The sequence below is a fragment of the Lathamus discolor genome, chromosome 14 (genome assembly GCF_037157495.1).
Source record: "Lathamus discolor isolate bLatDis1 chromosome 14, bLatDis1.hap1, whole genome shotgun sequence".
Classification (NCBI taxonomy): domain Eukaryota; kingdom Metazoa; phylum Chordata; class Aves; order Psittaciformes; family Psittacidae; genus Lathamus; species Lathamus discolor.
The window spans coordinates 10,393,517-10,418,472 of NC_088897.1; the positions used below are offsets into that span (position 1 = coordinate 10,393,517).

Genomic DNA, 24,956 nt, shown 5'->3' on the forward strand with positions numbered 1-24,956 from the left:
GCGATTACGTCAAAGCCGTACGTGACGCAGAGGACGCCAATACAAGCGCTCCTATTGGTTCTTTAGCGTTGTACGGCGGAAGTGTTATGCCGGTAGCGGCTGGGCGCCGCCATCACGGCATCAATGGCGCTGCCCGTAGAGGAATGGCAGCTCTGCGCTGCCCGGCGCTGGGCCGCGCTGGACCCGGCGCTACGGGAGCGGTTGGCGGCAGCGGCGTCGCTGTGCGACACGGTGCGCCTGGGCTGCGGCCTGCTCCGGTGAGCGGCGGGCCGGGCCGGGCGGGGGTGCAGCGGGGCTGGAGCGCGGAGCTTGACCCGCCCCGTGTCCTGCAGGCCTGAGGTGGAGGCGGCGGCTCTGCAGCGGCTGTGCCGCCGGGCGCGGGCGGGCAAGGAGCCGGCGGCAGCGCGCTTCTACAGGGAGGAGGGCAACCGGTTGTTCGGCCGCCGGCAGTACGGTGCCGCCGTGCGGCTCTACTCGCAGGTACGGGGGGCGGGGGCCGCCTCCAGGACGGGGCCTTCATAGCCTGGGGCCTCCGTCGAAGGCTGCAGCCGTGAGGGGCTCCCGTTGAGGGCCCTTCCCGCTGAGGCGGCAGCTCCTCGGTGTCCACAGGCGGCGTCCCATGAGCTCCCCGGCAGCCCTGAGGTGTCCCTGTGCTTCGGCAACCGCTCCGCAGCCCTCTTCCACCTCGGGTGCTTTGAGGTAACTTGTGGGGGGGGAACGGGTCCGGCCTGGTCGTGTGCTCCCCGCCGAGCTCCTGGGGGTCCCCAAGCAAGGCTGCATGCCCAGAGCGTGGCTTCAGGCCTCATGTAGTAAAGAGGTGGGGCTGGGGGGTGAGGCCGAGCACCCTCTGAGGTGTTACCACAGCGTTTGCGCGCAGGGTTCAGGTGCAAACCCTGTGGTAAGGGGTATTTGATTGTTAAAATAGATCAGACGTGCTTCCGAAGCAGCGCTTGAAGCATCAGCAGTGCTTAAAGCATCCATCGTTACTTTCTGAAGGATTCCTTCTTTGCTTCTTGTTCTGTGTCAGGATTTATTTGGCCAACTAATGTGCATGGACATTGATCATCAAGTTGTGGCTGCCCCATCCCTGGCAGTGTTCAAGGCCAGGCTGGATGGGGCTTGGAGCAAGCTGCTCTAGTGGAAGGTGTCCCTGCCTTGGAACTGGATGAGCTTTAAGGTCCCTTCCAGTCCAAACCATTCTATGGTTCTATTAAAATGCTCTGCATCTTAGATGGAGTGAAGAGTACACGGCTCTGCTGGTTTCGAGTGCATTTGGGTGGCCTTGTCTTTGTTCCCAGGTTTGTTTGGAAGATATTGCCAGGGCAGAAAGTCATGGCTACCCGGACAGGCTGCTGCCCAAGGTGCTGCTGCGGAAAGCTGAATGTCTGCTGTGTCTGGGGAGGTTACAGGAGGCAGCAGATGCCCTCAGTGTGGTGGAGGATAAGATTGCTATGGATGGGATCATGACGAGCCCTACACACAAGACACTGCTAGGAAAGTTAAGTCAACTGAAGGTTAAAATACATGAGAAGGAGAGCTGCCCAGAGCCTGCACAAGAAGCACGTGGTGACATTCAAAGAGAGTCAGAGATCTGGGAAGAGAATGACAGCATTTCAGGAGCATCTTCATCTTTGAGCTTGAATTTTGATACAGAGAGAGGACGACACTTGGTGGCCTCCCAGGACATCCTGCCAGGGCAGAGCTTGTTGAAAGAAGAGGCCTTTGTAAGTGTGCTCTGCCCAGGGGAGAGCCTTCTTCTGCAGGACAGCGGTGAAACAGTGTGGGATACTCGAGTCACTAATGCAGATCTTTATTGCCACCGGTGTCTGAGGCAGCTCCTGGCCTCAGTGCCTTGCTGTGGGTGCAGTTATGCAAAGTATTGCAGCCAGAAGTGTGCAGATATGGCCTGGGAGCAGTACCACAGGACAGAGTGCTCCCTGGGACCACTGCTTCTCACACTAGGGGTCTTCTGCCATGTTGCCTTGAGGACTGTTCTACTGGCAGGTTTTCCAGAGGTTAGGAGGCTGGTGGAATGGTCCCATGATGGTGACAAGGACTTTCATAACCCTGAGGCAAGATGCAAACATCTTAGTGAGGCAGCAGATACAAGAGCTGGTACCAGAGGTATCCCTGGTTGTAATGACAGTGGTCAGTACCAGAGTTCTTACCAGGCTGTGTTCAACCTTTTGCCACATGCTGAGAAGCACAGCCCTGAACATAAGTTCCTTTGCATGCTGAGTGTTGTAGCTATATGCAAACAACTGCAAGAAGCTGGCCTAGAGGCTGCTGTTCTGAATCAGGAACCATCTGAGAAGTGGTCCAAACCGAAGACTTGTGAAGAAACATCAGGTGAATTGTCTTCAGAGCTGAAGACTGTGGCAGAAGCGATGCTGAGACATGTGTTGCAGCTGCAGTGTAATGCACAAGCCATCACTGTGATGCAGGAGTCAGGTAAGATAAAAACTTCAAAGCCGTTCTCTGTTATCCTTACTCATCCAGCTTGTGTAAAGAGATTGAATGCTCAGTTCTGAAAAGCTCCCTTTGCAGATGGGAATGACCTGCTTAAAATGTATGGCCTGTCCCATGCTGGCCTGTTCTTTGGTGCACAGCTAGAGGGTATGTAGCTATTATTTATTGCAGCAACATACCAGAAATCTTTCTACCACTCTCTGCAGTTGGTCACAGTGCTCAGTGCAGAAGTTGCATTGATTACTGAGCTTTCTTTCTCAACCTTCTTGGTTTTCCTCTGTCTTCAGGATCCAGAGATGGTGCTGTTGTAAATAAGAAGCCTGTGCGCCTGGCGACAGCCTTCTTTCCTGTCCTCAGCCTCCTGAACCATTCCTGCTCACCCAATATCAGCGTGTCATTTAGTGGCACAGCTGCCACTGTCAGGGCATCGCAGCCAATCCCAAGTGGCCAAGAGGTTTTGCATTGCTATGGTAAGTATTAACTCTGTTTGTCTCAAGGCACAAACATCCTCTCACCTTTACTGGTATGCTAACTGATTATTACTACTATTAATATCATAAATTACAGTATAATGTTGCTTATAAGCCTCGATCAAATATGTCAATGTAAAATCATATCTCCTGAGCCCACTATTTCTTGGTCTTCAATTATGTCTTCTCCAAAAGGTGCTATGTCTACTCTCAAATAAAACAAAGATATATTTAGTCTGATGTTAAGAACTATACCTGTTTGGAGATTTCTCCCCTTGCCCTCCCTTTGCAGGGCCTCATCGATGTAGAATGAGGGTTGCTGAGAGACAGCAGCTTCTCAGACAGTATTTCTTTGAGTGTCGCTGCCAGGCCTGCCTTGAAGAGTTAGAGTCTGATGTCAAGAGTGTGGTGGCCATGAGAAACTCATTCTGCTGTCCTACCTGCCGGGCTCCAATGCAGGTACTTCTTCTATAGCTGTGATTGTACAACTTACAGGGATGTGTTTGGGTGGCAAAAGCCCCTGTAGAGTCAAGAGAGTATCTCACTGTGCTTAGCAGCTTTCCTGTAATGGTCTTGTATGTTGGTATTATAGGGAAAATAATGCCTTTAACAGCAAGTTAAAAGCCTTTTGAACTTGATGGAGGAACTTGGGAATATCGGGATGATGGACCCTAGGGGAAGGGAGATATTTAGGAAAGAAAATGGAGGTCTGGAGTCTAGAATAGAAGGTGTGCATACAGGGGCTGTATGTAGAGAGAGTCACACTCTGCAGTTCACAGGATGTGAATTAAAACATGAGGAGAAGCCAAGGCAGTACGTGTATTGTATGAACATCAGTTGAGTATCACATAACCCTGCTTTGGCCTAATCTATATCTCACATAGTAATAGCTATTCCTGGAAGTTTATCATCAAATCAAATAGCTCAATAGCAATTTAAAAGCAAGTCACTTTGTTTAATGAATGCAACTGAGAAACAATTTAGCCTCTCTATAACACAGTGCAGAGATGAACAGAGATGGTAAGCTTTGAGTTGAACAGGAGTGATCATAGGGATGATTTCCACAGGGGGAAGACATGCTTTGCTGTTCAAATGAAGCTTGTGCAATCTCAGTCAGCAGAGAGAGCCTGTCACACCGTTTACAGGATCTTCAGCAGCAAATCAAGAATGCATTAGAGCTGCTAAGAGCCGGGAAGGCTGGTAAGGCTCAGGTTTAAGGTCAGCAGCTAGTGAATGCGCATCGGGAGGTGTACTTCTAGCCATGAGATGGCACTGTTGCTTATGCAGTTGGGGTCTCCTGGCACGGAGCCTGGTGTCCCTGGGGACTTGAGCTTTAGGTTTTTTATACCCCTGATCCGGGTGTTAATCTAAGTCACACGCTGTTCCATAGTATCCTAAAGAACTCAGGGTAACATTGGAGTTACATATTCCCAAGCCTTGCTTTCCGGGGGTGAATCAGGCCAACACTGCATGCAGGGTTGCAGAAGTCAACGTTGAATCCAAATCTAGCTGTGTAAGATGCAAAGATGAGATTGGACTGACTTTAGTTCCTGGATCATGGAAAGTTGGAAACTGGCCAGTAGGATTAATTTTATACCCTGTTTTGTTGTAGATCAGGCTATTAAAATGCTCCAGAAGTGTCAGATGGATGCTGGAAACCTCTTGTCTCCAGAGCATTTGCTGCTGGGAGAGATGGAGGATCATCTGGCACAGGTCTACGCTACTCTTGGTACGGCATTGTCTTCTCATTAGCTTTAGTTTTCTGACCTTTGAATTTAACATGACTTGCTTTTTTCTCTGACCAGCCCTTGTTTCCTACTCTTATATCTCTGATTTTGACAGCAGGGCTTTTGGAAAGACTGCTTTGGCCAAAACTGCATCCCCAACAGCCAATGAACGTTAATGTTCTAGATCCTTTGTCCTTGTTCTGAGGTCAGCAGCCTCCCAAGCACGCTGTGGACACAGTTCATTGCATTTTGCATAATGTCAGATTCTTTGGGTAGCAGTAGCTCTAGAAAGTATTTATTCATGACTCATTTCTTGTTTTGCTGTTTTTCCCATCAGGGAAGTGGCAGGAAGCAGCCAGACACCTGCAGAGGAGCATTGAGATTGTGGAAAAGCATCATGGACCATCAAGTGTAGAAATAGGTCATGAACTTTTCAAGTTGGCCCAAATTCTCTTCAATGGGTAAATTTGCTTTCATTCTCTGTCCCATTCCTTCCATGCCTCACTCCTGTGTGTCTGACACAGCATCATGGAAAGTGGTCCTTGGCACCACCTTGTCTCACAGGACCCCAGCCAGGCTGGCACAGATAGAAAAGTTGGCCATTACTCAAGTGCAAGTTCATTATCCCCACTGGGGATCACTTATGACTCTCTTTGGACTCATTTCTCTGCTTTGTCCCTGTCTCTTCCTTTCCTCTCACTGGCTCCATTTATTCCCTGCCCTATTATTTTGACAAATACCCACCCTTGGTGTGTATATCTCAGTTGTATAATGTTGCTGACATCCTTTCAAAGGAGGAAACAAAATCCTCTTGCTCTATTTGGGCAAGCAAATCCCCTGACTGCCTCTGAAAATCTCACAACACCTCCCTGTAACTGAATTGATTTTAGTGGAAGCTGCAGTGAGGAAGTAATGAGTACCAAGATAATGTTTTTAGTGGTTTTGTCTATCTCCTTACCTTTCCCCTCCACATCTTCCCTTTGCAGCTGAAGTGCACACTTGGTGCTGAAAGGCAGTGGAGGGTAGGATCAGTAGGATCATGAACAGGTTTAGGTTTTTGTTTGGGAGGGGTTAAAGGTTTTGTAAGTCAAAGATTTGAATTAAGTGTGTTTATACTCTGTTCTTATTCTCTTCCTGTTTCAGATTTGCAGTTTCTGAAGCTCTGAGCACCATTCAAAGAGCAGAGGAGATTTTGTTGGTGCACTGTGGTCCACAGAGTACTCAGATCCAGGAACTACAAGAGATGAAGACCTGCCTGTTAGAGCTTCCCAGAAGCATCCTTCAGAGGACTTAATTTCCCTGTCAAAGGAAGCTGCAGTGTGATCTTTCATCAAAGCTAAGTTTCATGTGGTAAGGTAGTCGTGTAGTACGAGCTGGAAAATCGTGTGTAACAACAACTTGAATGAAGTCTGAAATGCTCTTTAGTGAGACTGTTGTAAATAAAATGACCAGTTGTAACATAAGGGTCTGTGTGTGGTATGGTGGGAATAGATGCTCTTGCATAATTCCTGCCTTTGAAGCAAACATTTGAGATGCTTGTGTATGCCTGTGTTTCTAGAGATGGGAATCTCGCATGTGTTGTACCCTGATGGTTATGAACATGCAGACATCCAGAGCACACTGCCTTTTATTTCTAATGCTGTGAAGCACTTTGCTTCTTGCCAGCACGAAATGTAAATGGTTGGAATGGGTGAGGCAGCAGGATGGGAATTGCAAACTTACAGGCTATAGGAGGAGGCACTGCAGAACTTGAAGGGCTTAGGGATTCAGTATAAACACCTGGCATCAGGTTAGAAGACGGGAAAATGCAGTATACACCAGATGGTGTAGCACACAGAACTGAATTGTGGCTCATCTAGGGAAAATAAGAGTGTGAAGGCATATGACATAGGCAGACAATCTTTCAAGGGAGAATACAGGGGCTTACTGAGATTAATAGCAAAAGCTCTTTTTATTGCAGCATGAAGGCATAAGATTTGCAAGTTGTGTCTTTGTGCAGCAGAGCAGGGAGCCAGTATCCCTTCCAATACCACCCTTTCCATTTGGGCCCTACCATTGCAGATTATTGTGAAGGGATCTAAACACCCCTGGGATCCAGGATCTTGCCAATGAAGAGGAGGGTTCCAGTGGGATCATCTCTCAGTACAAGAAGGAAGGGTCTGTCCACGTGGTATTCGATGGGGAAGGTCAGACGAGCAGCATTCACCCCAGGATTTGGTGTGGATCCTTCCCCGTCTTCACTGAGCTCCAGAACTGCCTTGTGTTGCACATGAGATAGGCTGATAGGCTTGGCAGAAATCTTGGTAAAATCAGGTGATGTGAAAAGTGATTGGAGCCCTGGAGAAGAGAAAGAAAATGCCATTAGCTGAAAGCGTAGATTGCAGATGGAGCAGTACTGCTGATGCTGTGATCCAGGAGGGCACGTAGCTGCTCTGGTAGGGAGGTAATAGGAAGAAGCTTTAATCTGTCTCTACTGAGCTTCTCCCTCTCAGTATCAGAAGCATTGTATGAACTTGGTGGAAAGGTGTGATGGAAAGTTGAAGAGTTCTGGACCAAAGTGATTTAGTTGCTGGTGAAATCTGTACACAGACAGCAGGACCTAACTAATAACCTACCAGCTTCGTATTCTTCTGAGAGCAAGAAGCAACTTGCTCACTGCTTTGAGCCCTGGCAGTCTGTAGAGGGTGTGTGATGTACATACTTGTCTCCTTTAGCATGCTGCCAAGTGCCTCTTCATAGTTCAGCTTGAGTTTGGGCAAGCTCAGCACAGCATGGACTGTCTTCAGCTCCTTGTCTACATCATGGACAAACTCAGAAGTAAGGCTTTCCTCAATCAGAGTCATATTCTGGGTCACCTTCGTAGGCAGGAAGAACATGGCACTGATTCCCTCTGTCAGTGGGAGCTGGGCAATCTGGAAGGCAAATTATAAATGAGAAAGGGTGACATCAATAATAAACTGTTTTACCCATCCTGTACCAGGCCTCAATCTCAACTGCCTGGTCAGCCTTTCCAGTTAACGTTTGGTCTTGTTCCCTGTTCACTTTATGGGACATGATGCTTCCTGACTCCTCTGGCACCCAGGCTTTCATCAACCCATGCTATTACATGGCAAGTGTTGTCTCTCCCACGTTGAGTCCTGTAATGAACTGCAGTATTGCTTTGGGGGATTCTCATCTGGAACACCTTTGAGCTCATGCTACAGTGAAAGATTGGTTGAAAGAAATAGAGATGGAAAAGTTTGGCTGAGAGTGCCCTGCCTTCTTGCCCAACTTTTGGTCAAGCAATACAGGGTAGTAGGACCAGTTAAGTTCTGGCCTGCTTGTCACATAGCCAATGTAGAAGTGGGATATTCTAAAGAATCAACATGCAACCTTTCAAAATAGGGATTGCAAAAGTAGGCTGATGGGAGGAGCAAGGCTGTCTTCTGGAGTGGGTTAACAGGTAAGTGTAGCTGAGCCTGTTCCTCAGTAGGTTTAGGAGATCTTGTGCAATATTTGCTCTCTGACCTTGCAGTTAAGTTCGGAATCAAAACCATATCGCAGTATGGCTTTGGGGTCTGACATCATGGACACCTTCACAGTTCTGTCCTCATCCAGATGGAAGTCCTTCAGGACAGTCTTCTTGGTGTCAAACTTGGTTTTCCAGGTCCCTGTTTTTTAAAAAGATAAAAATGCAGGAATTTCTGGAATAATAGCATAGGAAACCAGGTTTGTGTCTGTAGCTGAGTAATCTTGTGCTTTATACATACAGTATTTGTGCTTTAAGAGTGGAGGCATAACTGAATGATGATAGGGATGGAAACAGACTGATTAAAGCTACTGATTTACTGCCACTCTTTGGCTCCTCCTTTTCATCTGAGAATTGACTAAATGGGAAATGAAAAAATCAAGCCAGTGTATGGGTGGAGTAGCTATTGAGTAGTTGATTTCTACTTATGTAATTACAAAACTATTTTAAAGGGTAACAGTTGTGTCAATGCATATAAAGTGCTTCTCTCCCCACCCTTTATTTTGCTCCTTGTCTCTAAGCAATAATTCTCCAGGACACTGCCTTAGAGCATGTTCTAGAACAGCCTTTACTATCTCCCTTTCTACAGTGGTAAAAAGGTTCAGTACACTCTTTAAGCTGTGCCTTCCGTAAATGGTAACATTCTGTCTGCTGCTGTGGAGTTTTGTGTGCTTAAGCTTTCTTCTCTGATCTCTTACCGAAAACAGGTCAAGATTCAGCTTCCCAAGAGCACTGATTCCTCCCTTGAGGACTCTCTCTTTTCAGGTAGCATGCATTTTTTCTTCTTTGCTAAGTGTTCTCAAACACTTTCTTCTTACACTGTCTCTTTGACAGTCTGTTTGCTCTATTCGAAGTGGGAGCATTTCTTCCTGTCTCTTCTAACACAAACTTATAGACCCTTTCTGTAAGCAAGTACACAACATTCTTACCCTTGAAGTAAGCAGCCCCAGCAAGGAGAATGCTGACATCTGTGGGCATGTCCTTCATAAACCGCATAATCCTGCCCTTTGTCTGCTGTCGTACCCAGTTGTTGACTTCTTGGAGGTCTAACTGGGTATTGCCACTTAGTGCCTTCAGGCGCATCCTGTAGGACTTCTCCAGCTGGCTGTGAAATCCAGGCTTCACCCTCAGTCCTGGGGAACAAAAACATTGATATTGCAGCTAGCTCCCTTATCACAACAATCTCAAGGCAGCAGATTGCAATCCAAAGCCCAGCAGCAGTTCTCTCATAAAACATCTGAGGCTGTGTGTATACAGAAACCTGCTTTGAAGAAGAATGACTGAAGGCACATTGAGGAAACTGATCCAAATCCTATAGCCACCCATGCTGGAATATGGCATAACTCTTTTCTGAAAAGTAAAGAGAGGAGATAAGAACAGAAGGCTTGGACACAGCTATTCCTACACATCATTCTTTCTTCTTTCTCCAGCCTGCTTTAAGAGTACAGCTTACTCAACCTATTGGATTCTTGGAACCCGCAGGTTCCAAAAGATAGCTCTTAGCTGTCTGAGCAGATGTTTATTTCATGCCAAAAGCAGACATTTCAACTAGTTCTGCAAGGAATTAAACAAAGGAATATGGCTGAATGCTATCACAAATAGAAAATGGGATTTGTGGTTCCTGGAAGTTAGCAACACCTGCCAGAAACCCTGGAGTGAAGGCAAAATCCTCAGCAAGTTTATTCTAGGTCTTCCTTGTGTTTGCTGCTGTGTCACCAGTGTCTTTGTGTGCATAAGTCTTTGTTTATGTGCACACAAATCTTCCAGGCTTTTCTGGAGCAGGAATAGCATTCCATGCACTGTCTGTGTCTACGCTTAACAGTATGTCAGAGCCAAAGCTGTTAGTGTGGTGTTACTCAGTGTGTTCTACCTGCTGCTAGTTATTTAGGTAAGATCTGATAGAAGGGAAGAAGGACTTTTACTTTTCTCCAAGATGATACGGGAGGCACTTTTCATGCTCTTCTCTGGCCCAGTCACACTGCTCAGTAGCTCCTTGTAAGTGTTGTGGACCTCAGCTTTGTTAAGCAGATCATAGAAGAGAGCACGAGAAATCACATCTTCTGTTCGTTCTCCAGCCCCTGCCAACAGCAAGGACAAGCAGTGTGAGGGAAGGTCTGTCAAACCCAACACCATGTGAGGGCAAGGGGTAAGAACTCACCGAGTGAGAGACCAGAAAGAGCTGTAGCCAGGCTGAATGGAGACAGCAGGACATTAGCAGTGGCTGTCCGGCTAGATTGCTGCCGGTACAGGTCATAGCCAAAGTTGGAGACTGCAGCTGCCAGCTTATTTACAGGGCTCTTATAGAATGGATCTTCCTCTTCAACCTCACCAGCTCCATCAGCAGTGGCAGAATTCTAGCAGGCACAGAGAGCACGCTGGTTAGACTTAGTTTACAAGGGTAGGTACGGTTGTGATAAGTATTTCAAAGGCAAGGAATCTACAGATCCTCTTCTGTGAGCTACAGGAAGACTGGCTTAGTCTTACAGATAGAGAGTATAGGAACTTTAAAGTGTAGGAACAGAAGGTGTAGTTACTTTAAAGTGTCCTAGTAAAGCTGAAGGCAGCACTCAGATTGGAATCCACTACTTCTGCCTCACAGTCATCCCCTGACGTAAGGCTTTATCTAGATAAAGCAGGAGTTAGTCTCATTATGTTGCTAAATAAAATCCTAGTAACTTGGCAGGGTAGTGCTTAATCCTGCCTTAAGATTCTCTAAAATTGAATTACCTGCTCCAGGTATCTCGCCCTCACTCTCTTTGTGTTGTCTCCTACTCACCTGCGCAGTAGCTGAGTTCTGGGATCTGCTTGGGACAGTTAAGAGACCCAAGAAAAGGAGAACCACTGGAATCTGCATGCCTGAACCTACAGAGTAAGAATACAACGGAGGTAGTTTAAGCAACCAAACAAATACATCTCTAACCACTGCTCTTCACTTGGTTGTGTCAGGAGCTGCAATGACACATGTTGCTGCTTGTTCTTTCCAACACACCTGATCTTAGCTGGGTTTTCTTCTCTGGTTTGAAGTATTCAGCCCAATGACTTTAAAATTGGGCAAGCAAACATGTCTGGGTGTGCCTGAGCACAAAAGCAGATATGTGTGGCCCAAACCACGCTGATGCTGACAGTTACTGAGTGCCAAGGTCCAGAAAAGCACTAAATCATATTCATATCTTCTGGGTTTTAGACTTAAAAAAAAATCAATACCTCATTTAGAAAAGGCAACAAATCCATATTGTTGAATGGAGCAGAAAGCAAAACAGACTGGTTACTGCTCTGCTGTGCAAGTTACCTGCCTCAGGCAGTAGTTCGTCATGTTTCTTGTGTCTGCAAGGCTGTAGAGCCTGTATGCATCCTCTGCTGCTTATTTGCAATTTGATCAAGTAAAAGAGCTTTCTTAACAGACAGTAAGGAAAGGGGCTGAGGGTAAATACCTAACCCTAGGCCAGATCTAGAGAAGTGAAAGACAGAGTTTGGCTTGTTCAGCGTTTTAATGGAGGTGGGAGAAAAGTACTAAACTCCCCAAAACTGTGCCTTCTGTGGAATCATAGAATGATTCTGTGGATCATTGAATCCACTTTTAATCCCTGCAGTATTGGCCTCTGTGGCCCTTCCAGACCAGATCTATCTGGTCCAAAGGGCAGTGTGTAAAGCAGGGTTTCACTGCGGGTAAACCAGAGCTACTGCACGAGTGTCATGCCCCTGAGAACAGACGCCACCAAGGCTGGTCTGAAGCAATGTTTATAGAGATTCCCAGAAATGAAAGGAAGAGGGTTGTATTTAGCTAACCCCTGTGATCCAGGCATCCAGTGAAGCAGGAGAAAGAACATGTGTTTCAGATTAACTTCAGCTGTAAAGAAAACATGCCTGCTGGTAGAAACACAACATAAAGCCACGTGGCTACAACAGCCCCGGTTTGGGACCCAGGTTGTGCAGGCAGAGGTTCTTCAGTGAAAGGTAGTTCACTGCGTCCCTTCCCTGCTAAAACCCTTTTCTTCTGGTGATAGTTTTGCCTTGAAGAAAGAGGTATCACAGCAGTGGTCTTAAGTTTTCATCTCTGTTTAGACAGGGTAACACAGAAGTGACACCCTCTTTTCCCTGTGCACTCGCATCCTGCTGTTATCCAAGCAGCTGAGCTATTCTGGTGCAGAAGATGTGTATCGAAAGGATTTACTATGCTAGCAAAAACCAATGTGTTTGGCGATGTGATAGTGGCTATGATGATGTTGGGATTGCTCTTATCATTGCAGAGTTTTACAATGAATAGACACCAGGCTGAGAGAGATGTCAGGAGCCCTGCGTTGAGCCTAAGTTAAACAGATCCTAGTGAGGGCTTTCTGCACCAAGCAGAAGAGGTTTGGCTCAGTTTAGTTTAGAGATGAAGGTTTTCCATGGAGCATAACCTTTTCTCTGCAAACAAAAACCATCATCTTGACACAACCTCTGCTTCCAACTCCCCTGAGCTCCTGGGAGCATGCGAGCGGAGATTGGTTTTGCAGATCTCTATTGTTTTTGCCAGTACTGTCACCAGCTTCATATTTCTCAGGCTTTGCCAAAAAAGCAATTTCCATTTTAGAAAGACAAAGCCTTTTTGCGTTTGAATTGGCCTGAACATCTGGATTCTATTTGTACGTCTCTTAGCCCCCAGCCAGAAATGCAGAGAAAAGAATTGCGTTGGAACAGAGGTGGGATGGTTTCAGGCATGATATTCATATCTGGGGCTGCCTTTAAAGAGAAGGAGCAGCAGTATGCAATGTTAGAGGCAGGAAGGTACAGGAAGAAAACCTTGAGAAATGAGCTGAGAAGGAACTTTGTGCCTGGGAGCTCTCTGTTTCTGAAGGCCTGCAGGTGCAAAGGAAATCTTTAGCTTTCCATCTATAGCAGTACAAGTCTCACATCATTTATAAACACTTCTGATTTTAGGGGAGCTAGGAAACATCACCCATGAGTTTAAAGAGCTTGCTCCACCCCACAGCACTAACTCCTTCTGAAGCATCTTGCAACCACTAGCTCTTAGAGGATTGGACCAGCACCAAAGTTGTCACCATTGCAAAGAAAAAGCATGTTCCCACCTGCAGCACAGATGCTAGAAGGGCAGGAAACCACCCCGCTTCCCAAGTGCAGCCCCGGAGGCAAAGAGGTACCCTAGGGTGCTGGTGGCTCCCAACCCTTGGTGAGATCTCTCATTGGGTGGGAATCCCATCCATTAACACCTGTAGAAGAATTGTTTTCCCCTGTTTCCCAGGTCCTCTGAGGGCTCCCCATCCTCATCCCCTGCCCTCCGCTTCTGCTATGCTAGGGCTGAGCTGCCCCTTACCTCGGGCTCCTCCAGTCACAGGCTCCCAGTGGGTGTGAGTCGGGGACACTGCGGGTTTGGTGCAGCCACATCTGCTTTTTGCTGCTTCCCCCAGCCCAGCCTTCGGCAGGCTTCAGGTTACAGCTTCCCGGGGCTCTCTTAAAGTGCTCTGCTCCCATTTTCCGCTGCTGCCACCCTCACACTGAATTGCACTGATTTTTTAGCGCTGCCTTCCAAGTTAAATGTGATAAGGGCAGTCTGGTAGGTAAAGGACAGGTCAGAGACGCGAATGATCCCTGTGTTGGTTGAGCAAGTCTGTTATCCCCATAGTTTTGAGGGGATTTCTTCTTCCTCAGAGGTATGGTTCATGCAGCACTGTTTAATAGATTTATGGATTTATATCTGTGGTTTAAGGGAGAGACTTGTAAAGTGGAAGCAGGATTCTGTTGCTGTTTAAAGCAGTTAAAGGGAAGACGGTCAGAAGTGATTCTGTTCAGTGATAGTTACTGGTTAACAAGAAGCTATTAACATAACTGGCTTAGAGTTTTGGGCTGAAAAGAAGGAGGCTAAAAAGCCTTGGTAAAAGAAGATGAATTAACAGGCTGTCGTAGGAGCTTACTGAATGATAAATGATCTGAAGAAGGCAAGAGGGCAGAGGGGTTTAGTTCTGTTTTGCAATAGGGGAGCACCCATCAGTGCATGTTTAAATCAAGAGAGTCCATTTTTCATAAGGATTAAATTGTAGAACTCATTGTAACTCAGTATTGCTGAAGATGAAATATGGATTTTGGGAGGGGAAAAACCCAACCCAGATCAAATTAGTGGGTGTCAGGTCCATTGAAGGCTAGCAATGGTCAGGCTGGGTGACACCACCAGAGAGCAGTTGGTTTTCCTTGTCTCTAATTATTCTTGGCTTTTTCCCCTCACACAATCATTTGTTACTGGCTACTGGGAGAGCCAGGATACTGGGATAACTGAATACATAGCTGGTCCAGGGTAGCTGTTTGTCTACTTGGAAATGCTGAAAGTAAATTATAGCCAGGAATGCCAGTGCCCCCAGCCTGGTCCTGCACTGGGACAGCTTTTTGGGCTGCCAGCCTCACCACTAACAGGTAGGAATGAGCTACCCATACACACTGGCACTGAGCTCATATGAGTCCTTCAGCAAAGAGGAAAGGATGGGTTTAGAGAAGCTTTAGCTGCCGGGTTTGCAAGCTGGGACAGCAAAGCAGGTTGCCTGCCTTGTGATTAGTCAGTGCTTCAAAGGCGACCCCTTCTAACAAGAGAAACAGCTCCTCTTTCAACTGCTTCTCAGCTAGCTCTGTGAGGAAGCATCCGTAGACAGATGTTTGTACTTGTTAGTCTTCCATCGTCAGCCCAAGGAGGGGCTGTGGAGAGATCTTCTAGTGGTTTGCATCTCTTTTTGATACCTTATTTGTGGTATTAAATTGCCCTTTCTAGAAGGACCACTAGAGAAGTTTTTACATCTCATCTGTATCTTCAAATGAAAGCCCATCTCTTTAAATACAGGTTTGCTTTTAAACCATTTAAATCAGAGTGGCAGTTGTACAGCCTGTTATTATAGACCAAAGCAAGCTTTATTCCTGTAGGTGATGGGTAGCCCTGAAATGCTGCATTATACTCATCTTAACGAGATGAGTTTTGTTAAATCAATACATTTTATTGTTGTTCTGGGTTGGAGTCAAGAGAGCAGGCAATATGGTGTCTGAATAATGTTCACCTATGGAAATACTGATCATGTTCATATGAATTTGCTTTAGCAAGGGAAAAATACATCTAATATTAAAGATATTGAGACCTATTTGGTATTCTCAGCCAGTGGTGCAGAGGAGCTCCAGAGCAGCCGCCCTGTGCTAGTCATGTCTTTTCAGAGGAGAGCTCAGTCAAAATGAAAGCTTAGCAATGCAAAGTGGAAATTCCTGAGCACAGACATTAATATTACTTTGCATGTTACAAATTGCCTCTTCTGGAGAGTCGCTGGAGTGAAAAAGAGTCTTAAGGTTGATGTAACTGATAATTTGTTGAGCAAAGCACAGTCATGGAGGGCTGCTGTACTGTCAAATAAGATGAAATTGATAGTTTGACAAGAATAGCTCAGAGGAGGAGGGATGGAAGGAAGACAGAAAATAGGAAATAGGAAGCAAGATGTTCAGGAAACTGAGAGTGAGGGGGAAAAACTTCATAGAGGAGGGGGAGCTGGAGGGCAGAGGCTTGAAAAGGAAGACTTGTACTTTTTGCAGTGCAACAAAGTGGAGTTCAGGGAGGTGAATGCTGAGGTTGCAGCAATACTTACCTAAGGCATGGGATGGCATTTCTGAATGTTAGGAATGAATCTGTATAAATAAATAAGCTAAAATGTTCCCTGTGGCCTAAAGCTATGCCCTCACAGTAGGGTTGAATTCTTGTGGGTTTACTTGTTAGAATTACGTGGCCCTGTAATTACACCCTCTTTTTGAAGGCTATGTGTCATTGCATGGGTTAGAGGGGTAGATATTATCTTTAGCTGTTCTTCCCCTTTTAGACTGCAAGAAATGTGTAATTGCAGGTTAGAGCCAGGGCTTTTTATTCCCCAAAGTCTCCTGCATCCCCGAAATTCATGGTTAGTGAGTCAGTCCTTCTCTTATTCCAGCAGATGGTGCAGACTATTCAGGGACGGAGGCTCCCAGAAGCATTCTGCTCCTTCCTTTGAGGGAAGGCAGACTTCCCGAGTGAGGAAAACACTGCCAGGAGGATGGCCCTTGTGCTTTCTGACTGCTGTGTCTCAAAACCAGAGCACCATCCCTTCTACCCAGAAGCTGAGAGAGTTTGGAAGCAGAATCTACTATGGGTAGCTGTTGTTTTGCACAGAAATAGCAGCATGGCAGGCTATGGTGAGTTAGATTAATATTCTTAAGTGCTAGGATGGGTTGGTTGGATAGAGGGTTCCCAAGATTCTTTCATGGGAGCTTATTTCTGCTACCTCAGAACAAGGACCCACGGAGCTGTGCCCAGAAGTGAAGTTGTAACAGGACATTGTCTTTTGCCAGAAACAGGGCAAAATCAGTGACATTCAGCTACAGGCATCAAAGTCTGCTCCTCTTTCCTCTGGAAGCTGTCCCAGCCATCCATAGCATCATGTTGTATCCCATTAGAAGAATAAATTACAGATAGTAGATGTCAGATCAGCAGCTTTGAACCTCCTAATAGATACCAGCAATGGTCAGGTTTTGCCCAAGAGAAAGGTTAATGACTGTCACATCCCTGCTTATCACTGCATTGCGGCTCACAGCCAGCCACTGAGCTCATTCCTAATGCAAGGAATTCTGCCCATTTCACAAAGCCATCTCTGACAGTGACTGTTTCCTGCACACCCTGCAGGTGAGATACCTAAAGCTTCTTGGTCTCAGTCCTTGGACAGTCTATATGGATGAGCCATTTCACCTTACAGACCCTGTTTTCCTCCCAGTCTTTGCGGTTGTCCAAGTTGCGTGCCTTTTTCTTTTCTCTGTTGGGTCTTTCAATGTAACACCTTAAGCAAATATATTCTGCTTTACTCTTTATTATTCTGCCAACATAAAAATTACTAAAAAACACTATAAAATATGTCTTTCAAAATCTAGCATTACCCAAGAACATAGAGTTTCCCAGGAAAAGGGCTGCTGATAAGGATCCAAAGGGGTTTCCCCACTGCAGGCCCTCCCCCATCAAATCCCAGTGGCCAAGGAGTAGGAAAAGGGAATCTTTGAGAAGAGCTTGTGCCTGAAAATGGCTGTGACACATCCTAGAGGAGACAACTGGTTCCTAGTCCAGGGGATCTAGAGGTCACTTCTAGGTGGGTACAGATGGTTTCCAGAGGAACACTTGGAAGTAGACATGTTCCCAGGAACTGCGGAAGGAAGAACTGTATTAATATCTCTGGCTGTTGTCCAGGCTGCCAGATGCTAATGATGATTCCAGGCTACAGGGGACTCTAGTAAGAGCTTAATAAAGACTCTAAATAAAAGTCTGGGGACAAGGAAGTCTCCCTTCGAGGACTAAGAGCCCCGGAAGGGAAATCCAGGCAGAACAAGCTTTTGAAGGTCCAACAGAGAGGAACCCCAGCCTGGAGAAGCTCATCAAGGCTGGAATGGGCTATCCCAGGACTGGTCTTTTGGGATCTGTAAAAGAAAACAGCAAGGGATTGCCTTCTGAGGCCTCAGAAGGAGGTCTCCAAGGGCAGAAGGCCTCTCTTAGCTGGTCCAAAGGGTCAGGTAGCAGTCCCAGAACGCTTAAGGCTCTGCTCCTCTCTTATTTGGGCATGGGGTACTCATTGGCATCCTTTGCTTCATGTGAGTCCTGTGGCTCTTTGAGCTGGGGAGCAGCATTGGGGTTTGGGTTCTGCACATTGCCTATGAAGAGTGGGATGCCTGTTTCATCATCAAAGATAACGAAGACAAAGGGACGGTCGAGGCTGAAGGCAGAGACTGAGCGTGACATAGCAACACTGGTCGCAGCAGATGCTTCCACCCCATCTTCTTTAAGCTCCAGGGTAGACTGATGCTGTATACTGGATACGAAGAGAGGCTTCTCCGTGATCTTCTGGAGGTTTGGGCTTGTGAACAGCTCCTGGAGGCCTACAGAGAAATAAGACCAAGTTAACCTCAGCAAACCCAGTTGGTGCCACCAGCTCTGTCCAAAGGAGGCGATTCCCTCATCTGTGTTGTCCACCATGGACTGGAGAACTGGCAGGCACCAGTAACAAGAGCTGCAAGCCAGCCAGTCCCTCTCTATATGAAGAGCTGAGGGTGCCAAAACCAGAACGGTAATGTAAGAACTTGAAGTCATCCTTTAAAAGCAGCAGCAAGACTGAAGGCTCTTTCTTGCTTGGCTGGGAACACTTTTAGAGGTTTTATTTTTTAAGCAATTCTGCAAAACAAAGTGAATTCTTGATTAATTCTCATTTGGAAATGCAGGTCATGGTGTTCTATTTCAGTAAGTGTGATCTGCATTCTCTCTGGTGGCAGTTTCCATGTCCTGGACACTGTGTTAAATGACAAAGTAAGAGATAAAGGTTGACATGCAGGAGGATGTTGGTCTTGGCTACAAACAGGGGGATAGGAAGAACTCGTAAAGCTTGGGAGGAACTGTGAATGCTGCTTCCTCTATAGTATCATCTTGTTGGAGCCAAACATTTGGTGCTAGGCAAGCAAAGAGTAAGGAGGAGGAGAGGAATAAGAGATGGAAGAGTTTGGATGTTATCTGGAGCAAGCTGTGAGGCACAGCTTTAGAAACAAGGATGGCAGGGTTTGGTGTCAGCGAACAGATGCCATGTAGATTGATCAGCTTCACTTATTCCATACAAATCCTTACCCATTTGACTGAGAACCCTGTTGAGTTCCAGGTGATGATCCAATTTTATTTTGGGGATCTTCACCGCAGTGGGTACCTCTGTGGGGAAAAGCCTGCATAGTTGTCCATAAGGGAATTTCTCCAGCACATGAGAGGTATTCCAAGTATACTGGTTTGGTACAATGACCACAAAACTCATGTTACTCTTAAAGGGAAACTTGGCCACCTGGAAATAAAACCAACCAGAATCAGGAAAGAGAAAAGCAAGTCCAGAAAGTGATGCTTTTAATACAGCCTTTTCCCAGTTGGTCTACAGAGCCAGTCTAGCTATGGGATGAAAACAGCCTGTTAGGAAGGAGGAATCTGGACAAAGTTTGTTGGAATAACAGCATTAGGCTTTAGTATTTAGCCACTGATTGGTAGAGATTGAGCACATGCTAGAGTGGAAGCCCACATGCACAAACACTGTACACGCTCTGGCAGTAGCTGTGTTCTGAAGGGCTCCAACAGAACATTGTCTGAGGGAATTCCTTCCCATATATCCCATATTTCATCATTTATCTTTAATTTTTTTAACTCCATTAATTCCCACTTACTGGGAATTATCTATCTATCTATCTATCTATCTATCTATCTATCTATCTATCTATCTATCTATCTATATCTATCTACCTACCTACCTATCTATCTTTTTCCCATAGACTGAGAGTGAAGGCTCAACATTCTTGCTAGGGCAAAGGATGCTTATTAAGCTTTTGTGTATTATGCCTGTTAAGAGACATTTGTGGTTTTGGGAGAGAATATTTGCAGCCAGTTAAATATCATAGGAAGAGGTAATTCCAATCCAAACTTGTGCTCCTAATGGAGCGCTACCTGAAGATCATGGGACTCCAGTGTAAACCAGCTCAGGGAGTACTTCTGGGCTTTCATCATCTCAACTGGGACCACGAACTCATTGTCAAGGTGGAATACATCTGGGCCAGTGAAGCTGGGATCAAACTTATTCCTCCAGAACCCTACAAAAATAGAAGTTTAGAAATCAACAGTTAAATTTGGGTAGGAAAACAGAAACTGCCCCTCTGACACCGCTCCTATCATAACTTCTCCAACAAGGCAGATTAGTGACCAGGAAAGTAGAAATACAGTGAAGAGGGCTGTGAAATACAGTACCAGGGCTGGAAAAGCCCTAACAGCAGGAAGCTCTTATCTTCCAGAGAGGGACTATGGTCTAACACAAAGAACAGGGATTAATCCACATGCCTCAGCGTGGGAGATTACTGAAGGCTGTGAAGATAAAGTAAAGGATGTTTGTGCTTTGAAAAATGGAGAGCCTTTGTGCTGTGCAGGGTGAAACAGTGTTCCAAGACCAAGTTAAAAGATTCACAGCTTTACAGTGGAAGCAAGTGCTTGGTCTGTGTTTCTAATGCAGAAGCCTCAGGGAATTAAAAGAGGAAGATATGCCTGACCGCTGTGCTGCCTCTGAGCTCTGTGGTTGTCGTGCATTGAGTTGCATTTGATGTGACTGAGATGAGCAGGGATGTGCTGCTGTCTGGGATCCTGAATAAGGAGGCAAAAAAATACAGGTTTCACCTCCTGCATTCTGGCTCTGCTGTCAGGTAGCATTTTTAGCACATGTGAAGCAGTTGGGAATCGTTGCTGTAAAGAAATCCAAGCAAGAGGAACAGCAGATGTACAAGAACAGAACAAGCAGATTGCCTAGCAGGAAGCAACGAAAGGAGATGCTGTTCAGCTACAGTGCTGCAGGAAACTGGTACATTTCTAACTACTGCTCTTGAAAAGTAAGGCCTCACCGTGGAAATGGATGGCATTGAGCAAGAGCATCACTGTGTTTTCAGGGAGCTGCTGGAGGAAGGTGGCTATTTGCCCATGAGTTGCTTCCTTTACCCACTTATTTATGGCTCTGAGGTCATCTTCATTGATCCCAGAAAGAGTCATGGGCTTTGCTCCATAGAATTTCTCTGAATCCTCCAGGAACTTCTCTTTCACCTCAAATCCTGGTGGAAGGGAAGAATTCCACAGAAAGTTACCAGCCAGTCGCTCAGCCAGTGGTGTGACACTTCCCAGGAGGAATGCTTAGGGATGATTCCCAGTATGTCAGTGTGCTTCCATCACTCTCTGTCAAGCAGAGGTTTATCCCATGCCAGTAGGATCCCTTCTCTCACCTTTCTGCAGGTACAGACGGGATGCAAGGCTGAGGGTGGATTCCATGAACCTCCTCCGAAGGGTGCCCAACGTGTGGTGGACACAGGGCACCGACTGCAGATGCATCACCTCCAGCAAGTGCTTCTCTGTCTGATTTGCTGCTCCTAAAAAGCAAAGTCAGATTCCTGTTAGGTCATGCCCATGTAGTGGAAAACAGGGATCTGGCTTCCCGCTGTTAGAAACAGCCTGTGCCTTACAAAAGAGGCTGGAGAAACCTAAGCATAGGAGCCTCAGCAGGGCCACAAAGGGCAGCTTCGATTGTAATTGTGCCTAATTAAAGCCGCAGGAGTAAGGTGAAGTGGAAGGTGCTGTATTTAATCTTGGCATTTGACACATTGGTTCCTAGGAGGGGGGTACAGGAAACGATGCTTTTGTAACTAACAAGTTACCCAGTGCCAAGTGAGACAAGGCGAGGGCGATGCTGAGGGGTGACAGGATCACATTGGTCCTGTTGGACTCCAGCTGGACTTCTCTCAAGAGATCGATGCTGAATCTCATCAAGCCGTCTGCAAGCCTCTGGCTCTTCTTCCAAGTCATCTCACAGCTTTTATCTTCACTCTCTCCTTCTTCTGAAGAAGAGGCAATCTCCCCAGATGGTTGCTGTTTGTAACAGCCCACAGCCCCAGCTATGGCTTCATCTGTGTTCCAGTCATTCTTCATGCCTGGCGAGTTGGTGGTGAAGGGTAACATGGATCCATCAGTTTCCTGGAAGGTGTCATAGGTGAAGTCTGCCAGGTCTGTGTTCAGCACACCCCCTGCTCCCAGCAGAGCAGACTGTTCAACTCCAGCGTGTTTCACATCCTAGGGAGAAACAAGGAGGATAGGGCTGGGAAAGCAGTATCAGGGCAATACCATCCCTTGTGGGCTTCACTGCACACCTAAATGGGTCCAGAAAACTCCAGCTCCTCTGCTCTGGTGGCGTATTCCCTTCAGTTTGCCTTTTACCTTGGAGGTTAAAAGCAGCTCAATGAGTTTAGAACACAGAAGGTTTTGTATCCTGTGAGAATGGATTAAGGGAGGGTCTTGCAGTGGTTCTCTGCTTGCCCCCGGGGCCTGCCCCAGGTAAATGAGCCCAGAGGCATGGTTTGAGGGCAAGAACCATGACCTGCTCAGCACATGTCCTTTGCCTTCACCTTTCATAGATCCATCATCCTCAACCTTGATTTCAATGTTCATGCATCGGTCAGCACCTCTACTGCTGTCACAGCCTGGATCCATTCTGGCTCAAATCCTCCTCCAGGCATCTGCCTTGTCTGTTCTGTTCCATCCCATCCCTCTACTCTCCAAACTTCCTCATTTTACATCTTTCTAAGCTGTAGCCTCCAGCACTGCCACCACTGTCCTCACATTTGCATGGTCTGAAAGACATGTTTTTTCCCCTCTGATCTCTCTGTTCCCACACACATCCGATAACATTCCTCTGCTGCACTGTCAGAGCCAGGCTGGATGAGTAGCATCAGCTCCAGGTCTTTCTCTCTGTCACCCTCCTAGCTGGTTGTTTTTCTCATCTTCCCTTATCAATCAGAACTTAAACAACCCACTTGCCAGTCCCTGTGCATTCCAGCTACTGATTACTCCATATGCTTCCAGCATGAAGGAGCACAGCACTGACAGCAGCAGGGAGGGAAGCCTGCAGATAGATGGACTTTCTCATTGCACTGGCACTGTTAGATTGCACTGCCTGGGCCCTTCCTATCTGAGGAAAACCATTGCAAATAGCACAGTGTAACTTCAGTCCCCTTGATGGAACCAGTCGTTTCTTACCTTCAGGTCCCCATCTTTATCTAAGAAGAGACGCTTTTGCTCAATGGCTTGTACTGAAGAAAACTGTAGGGGAGGGGAAAATACACAACAAAGAAACAAAGTCAGGTGCTAGAATTCCTCAAGACTCCCATTCCTAACACATTCCCATGGGGCCAGGTCAGAGGCTGGCATCAGTGTGGCTGCAGCTTTAAGATGCAGACCCCGATGCAGTGGGATCCACTGTGCAGAAATGGAAGTGATTAGGAGCAGGGAGAGGCTGCAAATAGTGGATTTGTTTGGAAAGGGACCAGGCCAGAAGGGTACAAAATCCTGTATCCCTTAGAGAGTGAGCAGTGCAGTTTTGCAATCTCAGATCTGACAGGGATCCAGATTGAAAATGGGGGTGAAAAGAAAGCTGCTATTAAGCCGCCTCCTGTTAACTCCTGAAGGTCATGGACACTAACTACAGTCGAAGCCAAGTTTCCAAAAAGCTTCTACAGAAATCCACTTGAAGAGAACACCCACACCTATTTTAGCTGGGAAAAAGAAGATCAGAAACATTCTTGCTCTAGGGCACGGGCTAACCCCATAGCAGAGAAGCAGCGTCCTCCATCAGTGTGCTTCCAGAAGCATCAGTTGGTATTTGCCCCATGGGCTGGTGTAGAAGACCCACTTTGCTCCCTTTGCCGGCCAGAGCCCTCCAGCATCACAACTTACCCTTAGGTGACTGTGCAGAGCAGATAGGCAGAGCAGCCACGGACCCCAGAGGAGCACCATGTTCCTGGAACAGAAGGACGAGCTGAGAGAGGAGCTCTTTCCAGCTGCCTGGCAGCAGCAAGCTGAGCCTATCCAGGTCTACAGGGAGAAAACGATCAACCTGGCCAAACAGGTTGGCGCAGGAGCTTGCGGAAAGCAACAGGGAGATGAACAATGCTGCAAAGAAACAGCACAGGGCTCCTGGGTCCAACGCCAAGGCAGGGAAATCGGAGAAGAACAGGGACCCGCACCACAGCAGAGCTGTAACCACAGCCAGGCTCCTCCATGACACTCTCCTGCTTGGATCCTGCATTTCTGACCCCATTGCCCTCATTCCTCTGGATTGCAAATGGTATTTCCCCAATCAGTCCTGCACACATTGTGCCTTTGGAAGAGGATGAGAGCCTCTGCTCCTTTCCCATGCAGACCATGGAGGTATGGGCACAGCATCCTTGGCTCTTGGGAGAAGGGTTACTAACCTGCCTCAGTGGGCCTGTGGGCACTCAGCAAGTGCTGTCTGGGAGGGACTTTGCACATAGAAATTGCAATAGCAGAGCAGTTTCTGAGCAATATGTCCCGGAACAGAGTCCTCCCCTTCCCAGCATTCGCCTTCCCCCTTGGCTGGCAAATCACAGCCTCTCCTACCCCTGTGCTTCGGTTCCAGTACGGGATACTGGGAGAAGGGCTTCCAGGGCTATGGATAAACGCCACTCATTCCCTAGCCACTGCTCCATCCAGCCACTTCTCCCTTTGCAACGTAAATAACAGATCTTCTTCTTGACATAAAGCCTTCATCCCAAAGAGCAGCTCTCAATACAGCTGCCATACACTTTATTCCTAGGGCTGCTTCCCCTTCTCTGAGCTTTCACCCAAAACTACTGTGCTGTGACCCCAATTTCCAAGTGGAAGAAGCAAAACTTGAGGCCATTTCATTCCTCATCCCAAATCCTGCAGCTATATAATAACCCTGAATGCCCCTTTCCTCCCTGGTCCATCCTTTATCACTCTGCCCAGTTCACCCCTCTCTCCCAGAGAAACACTAAGGCTCATTGGAGAAGTCCCTATGTACTATCAAATCCATGTTCATTTGCCCCTTACCTGAGGCTGTCCAGGTTGGAGCTGGCACCTGCCTTAGCGTGGCTGATGGCTCTGTGTGGGGGAGCTTGTCCAGCTCATCCCTCCTCCCCACCACAGCGACCTTCGGCACCAGCCCCTGTTTGAGGCAAATATTGACCCACAGCATCCGGTTATACATTGGTTTGGGGGAATAGGAGTGGATTTGTGGTGCACTTGGAGATGGGAGATACTTTGGGCTGCTCAAGACAATGTTAACGCAGAGTTTACCAGCTCCAAACTCCCTGCAGCAGAAGTAACACGTGAAGTCGGTTGTCTCTAGCAGTGACTCCCACTTTCCATATACTGCCTGTGCTGGGAATATG

The 24,956-nt window shown here is 46.9% G+C and overlaps 3 protein-coding genes across 4 annotated transcripts; 1 reads left to right on the forward strand and 2 right to left on the reverse strand.

Moving 5' to 3' along the window:
* Positions 1–65: 65 nt before the first annotated feature.
* SMYD4 (SET and MYND domain containing 4) lies at positions 66–6,129 on the forward strand. Its single transcript, XM_065694516.1, has 10 exons — positions 66–257; positions 333–480; positions 610–699; positions 1,299–2,451; positions 2,757–2,939; positions 3,232–3,398; positions 4,007–4,139; positions 4,552–4,668; positions 5,004–5,127; positions 5,810–6,129. Exons 1-10 carry the CDS (start codon positions 124–126, stop codon positions 5,958–5,960), a joined length of 2,400 nt encoding a protein of 799 aa, XP_065550588.1. The 5' UTR covers positions 66–123; the 3' UTR covers positions 5,961–6,129.
* Positions 6,130–6,593: 464 nt separating this feature from the next.
* SERPINF1 (serpin family F member 1) lies at positions 6,594–13,582 on the reverse strand. Its single transcript, XM_065694517.1, has 8 exons — positions 13,489–13,582; positions 10,951–11,036; positions 10,333–10,528; positions 10,097–10,252; positions 9,104–9,307; positions 8,174–8,316; positions 7,368–7,578; positions 6,594–7,003 (listed from the first exon to the last, which is right to left on the reverse strand). Exons 2-8 carry the CDS (start codon positions 11,026–11,028, stop codon positions 6,744–6,746), a joined length of 1,248 nt encoding a protein of 415 aa, XP_065550589.1. The 5' UTR covers positions 11,029–11,036; positions 13,489–13,582; the 3' UTR covers positions 6,594–6,743.
* Positions 13,583–17,008: 3,426 nt separating this feature from the next.
* On the reverse strand, positions 17,009–24,722 carry SERPINF2 (serpin family F member 2). Of its 2 annotated transcripts, none has more exons than XM_065695078.1 (9): positions 24,616–24,722; positions 23,479–23,542; positions 22,783–22,845; positions 21,408–21,819; positions 20,979–21,122; positions 20,607–20,810; positions 19,669–19,811; positions 18,817–19,021; positions 17,009–18,080 (listed from the first exon to the last, which is right to left on the reverse strand). In XM_065695078.1, exons 2-9 carry the CDS (start codon positions 23,536–23,538, stop codon positions 17,755–17,757), a joined length of 1,557 nt encoding a protein of 518 aa, XP_065551150.1. In that variant the 5' UTR covers positions 23,539–23,542; positions 24,616–24,722; the 3' UTR covers positions 17,009–17,754. The 2 variants fall into 2 exon arrangements, with proteins under 2 accessions (XP_065551150.1, XP_065551151.1); XM_065695079.1 differs by lacking the exon at positions 24,616–24,722 and adding an exon at positions 23,997–24,092.
* Positions 24,723–24,956: the final 234 nt, after the last annotated feature.

What these genes read in the sequence shown, in the direction of transcription:
- SERPINF2 (XM_065695078.1), bottom strand. Translation starts at nt 23,538, where the DNA reads ATGGTGCTCCTCTGGGGTCCGTGGCTGCTCTGCCTATCTGCTCTGCAC. An exon ending in TGGAGTCCCATGATCTTCAG is followed by an intron (nt 19,022 to 19,668) that starts GTAGCGCTCCAT and finishes TTTTATTTCCAG; the next exon opens with GTGGCCAAGTTTCCCTTTAA. An exon ending in CAGGGTTCTCAGTCAAATGG is followed by an intron (nt 18,081 to 18,816) that starts GTAAGGATTTGT and finishes ATTTCTCTGTAG; the next exon opens with GCCTCCAGGAGCTGTTCACA.
- SMYD4 (XM_065694516.1), top strand. Translation starts at nt 124, where the DNA reads ATGGCGCTGCCCGTAGAGGAATGGCAGCTCTGCGCTGCCCGGCGCTGG. An exon ending in CCGTGCGGCTCTACTCGCAG is followed by an intron (nt 481 to 609) that starts GTACGGGGGGCG and finishes CGGTGTCCACAG; the next exon opens with GCGGCGTCCCATGAGCTCCC. An exon ending in CCTGCCGGGCTCCAATGCAG is followed by an intron (nt 3,399 to 4,006) that starts GTACTTCTTCTA and finishes TGATTTCCACAG; the next exon opens with GGGGAAGACATGCTTTGCTG.
- SERPINF1 (XM_065694517.1), bottom strand. Translation starts at nt 11,028, where the DNA reads ATGCAGATTCCAGTGGTTCTCCTTTTCTTGGGTCTCTTAACTGTCCCA. An exon ending in TGGGGCTGCTTACTTCAAGG is followed by an intron (nt 8,317 to 9,103) that starts GTAAGAATGTTG and finishes TTTAAAAAACAG; the next exon opens with GGACCTGGAAAACCAAGTTT. An exon ending in CAGCATGCTAAAGGAGACAA is followed by an intron (nt 7,004 to 7,367) that starts GTATGTACATCA and finishes TCTCTTCTCCAG; the next exon opens with GGCTCCAATCACTTTTCACA.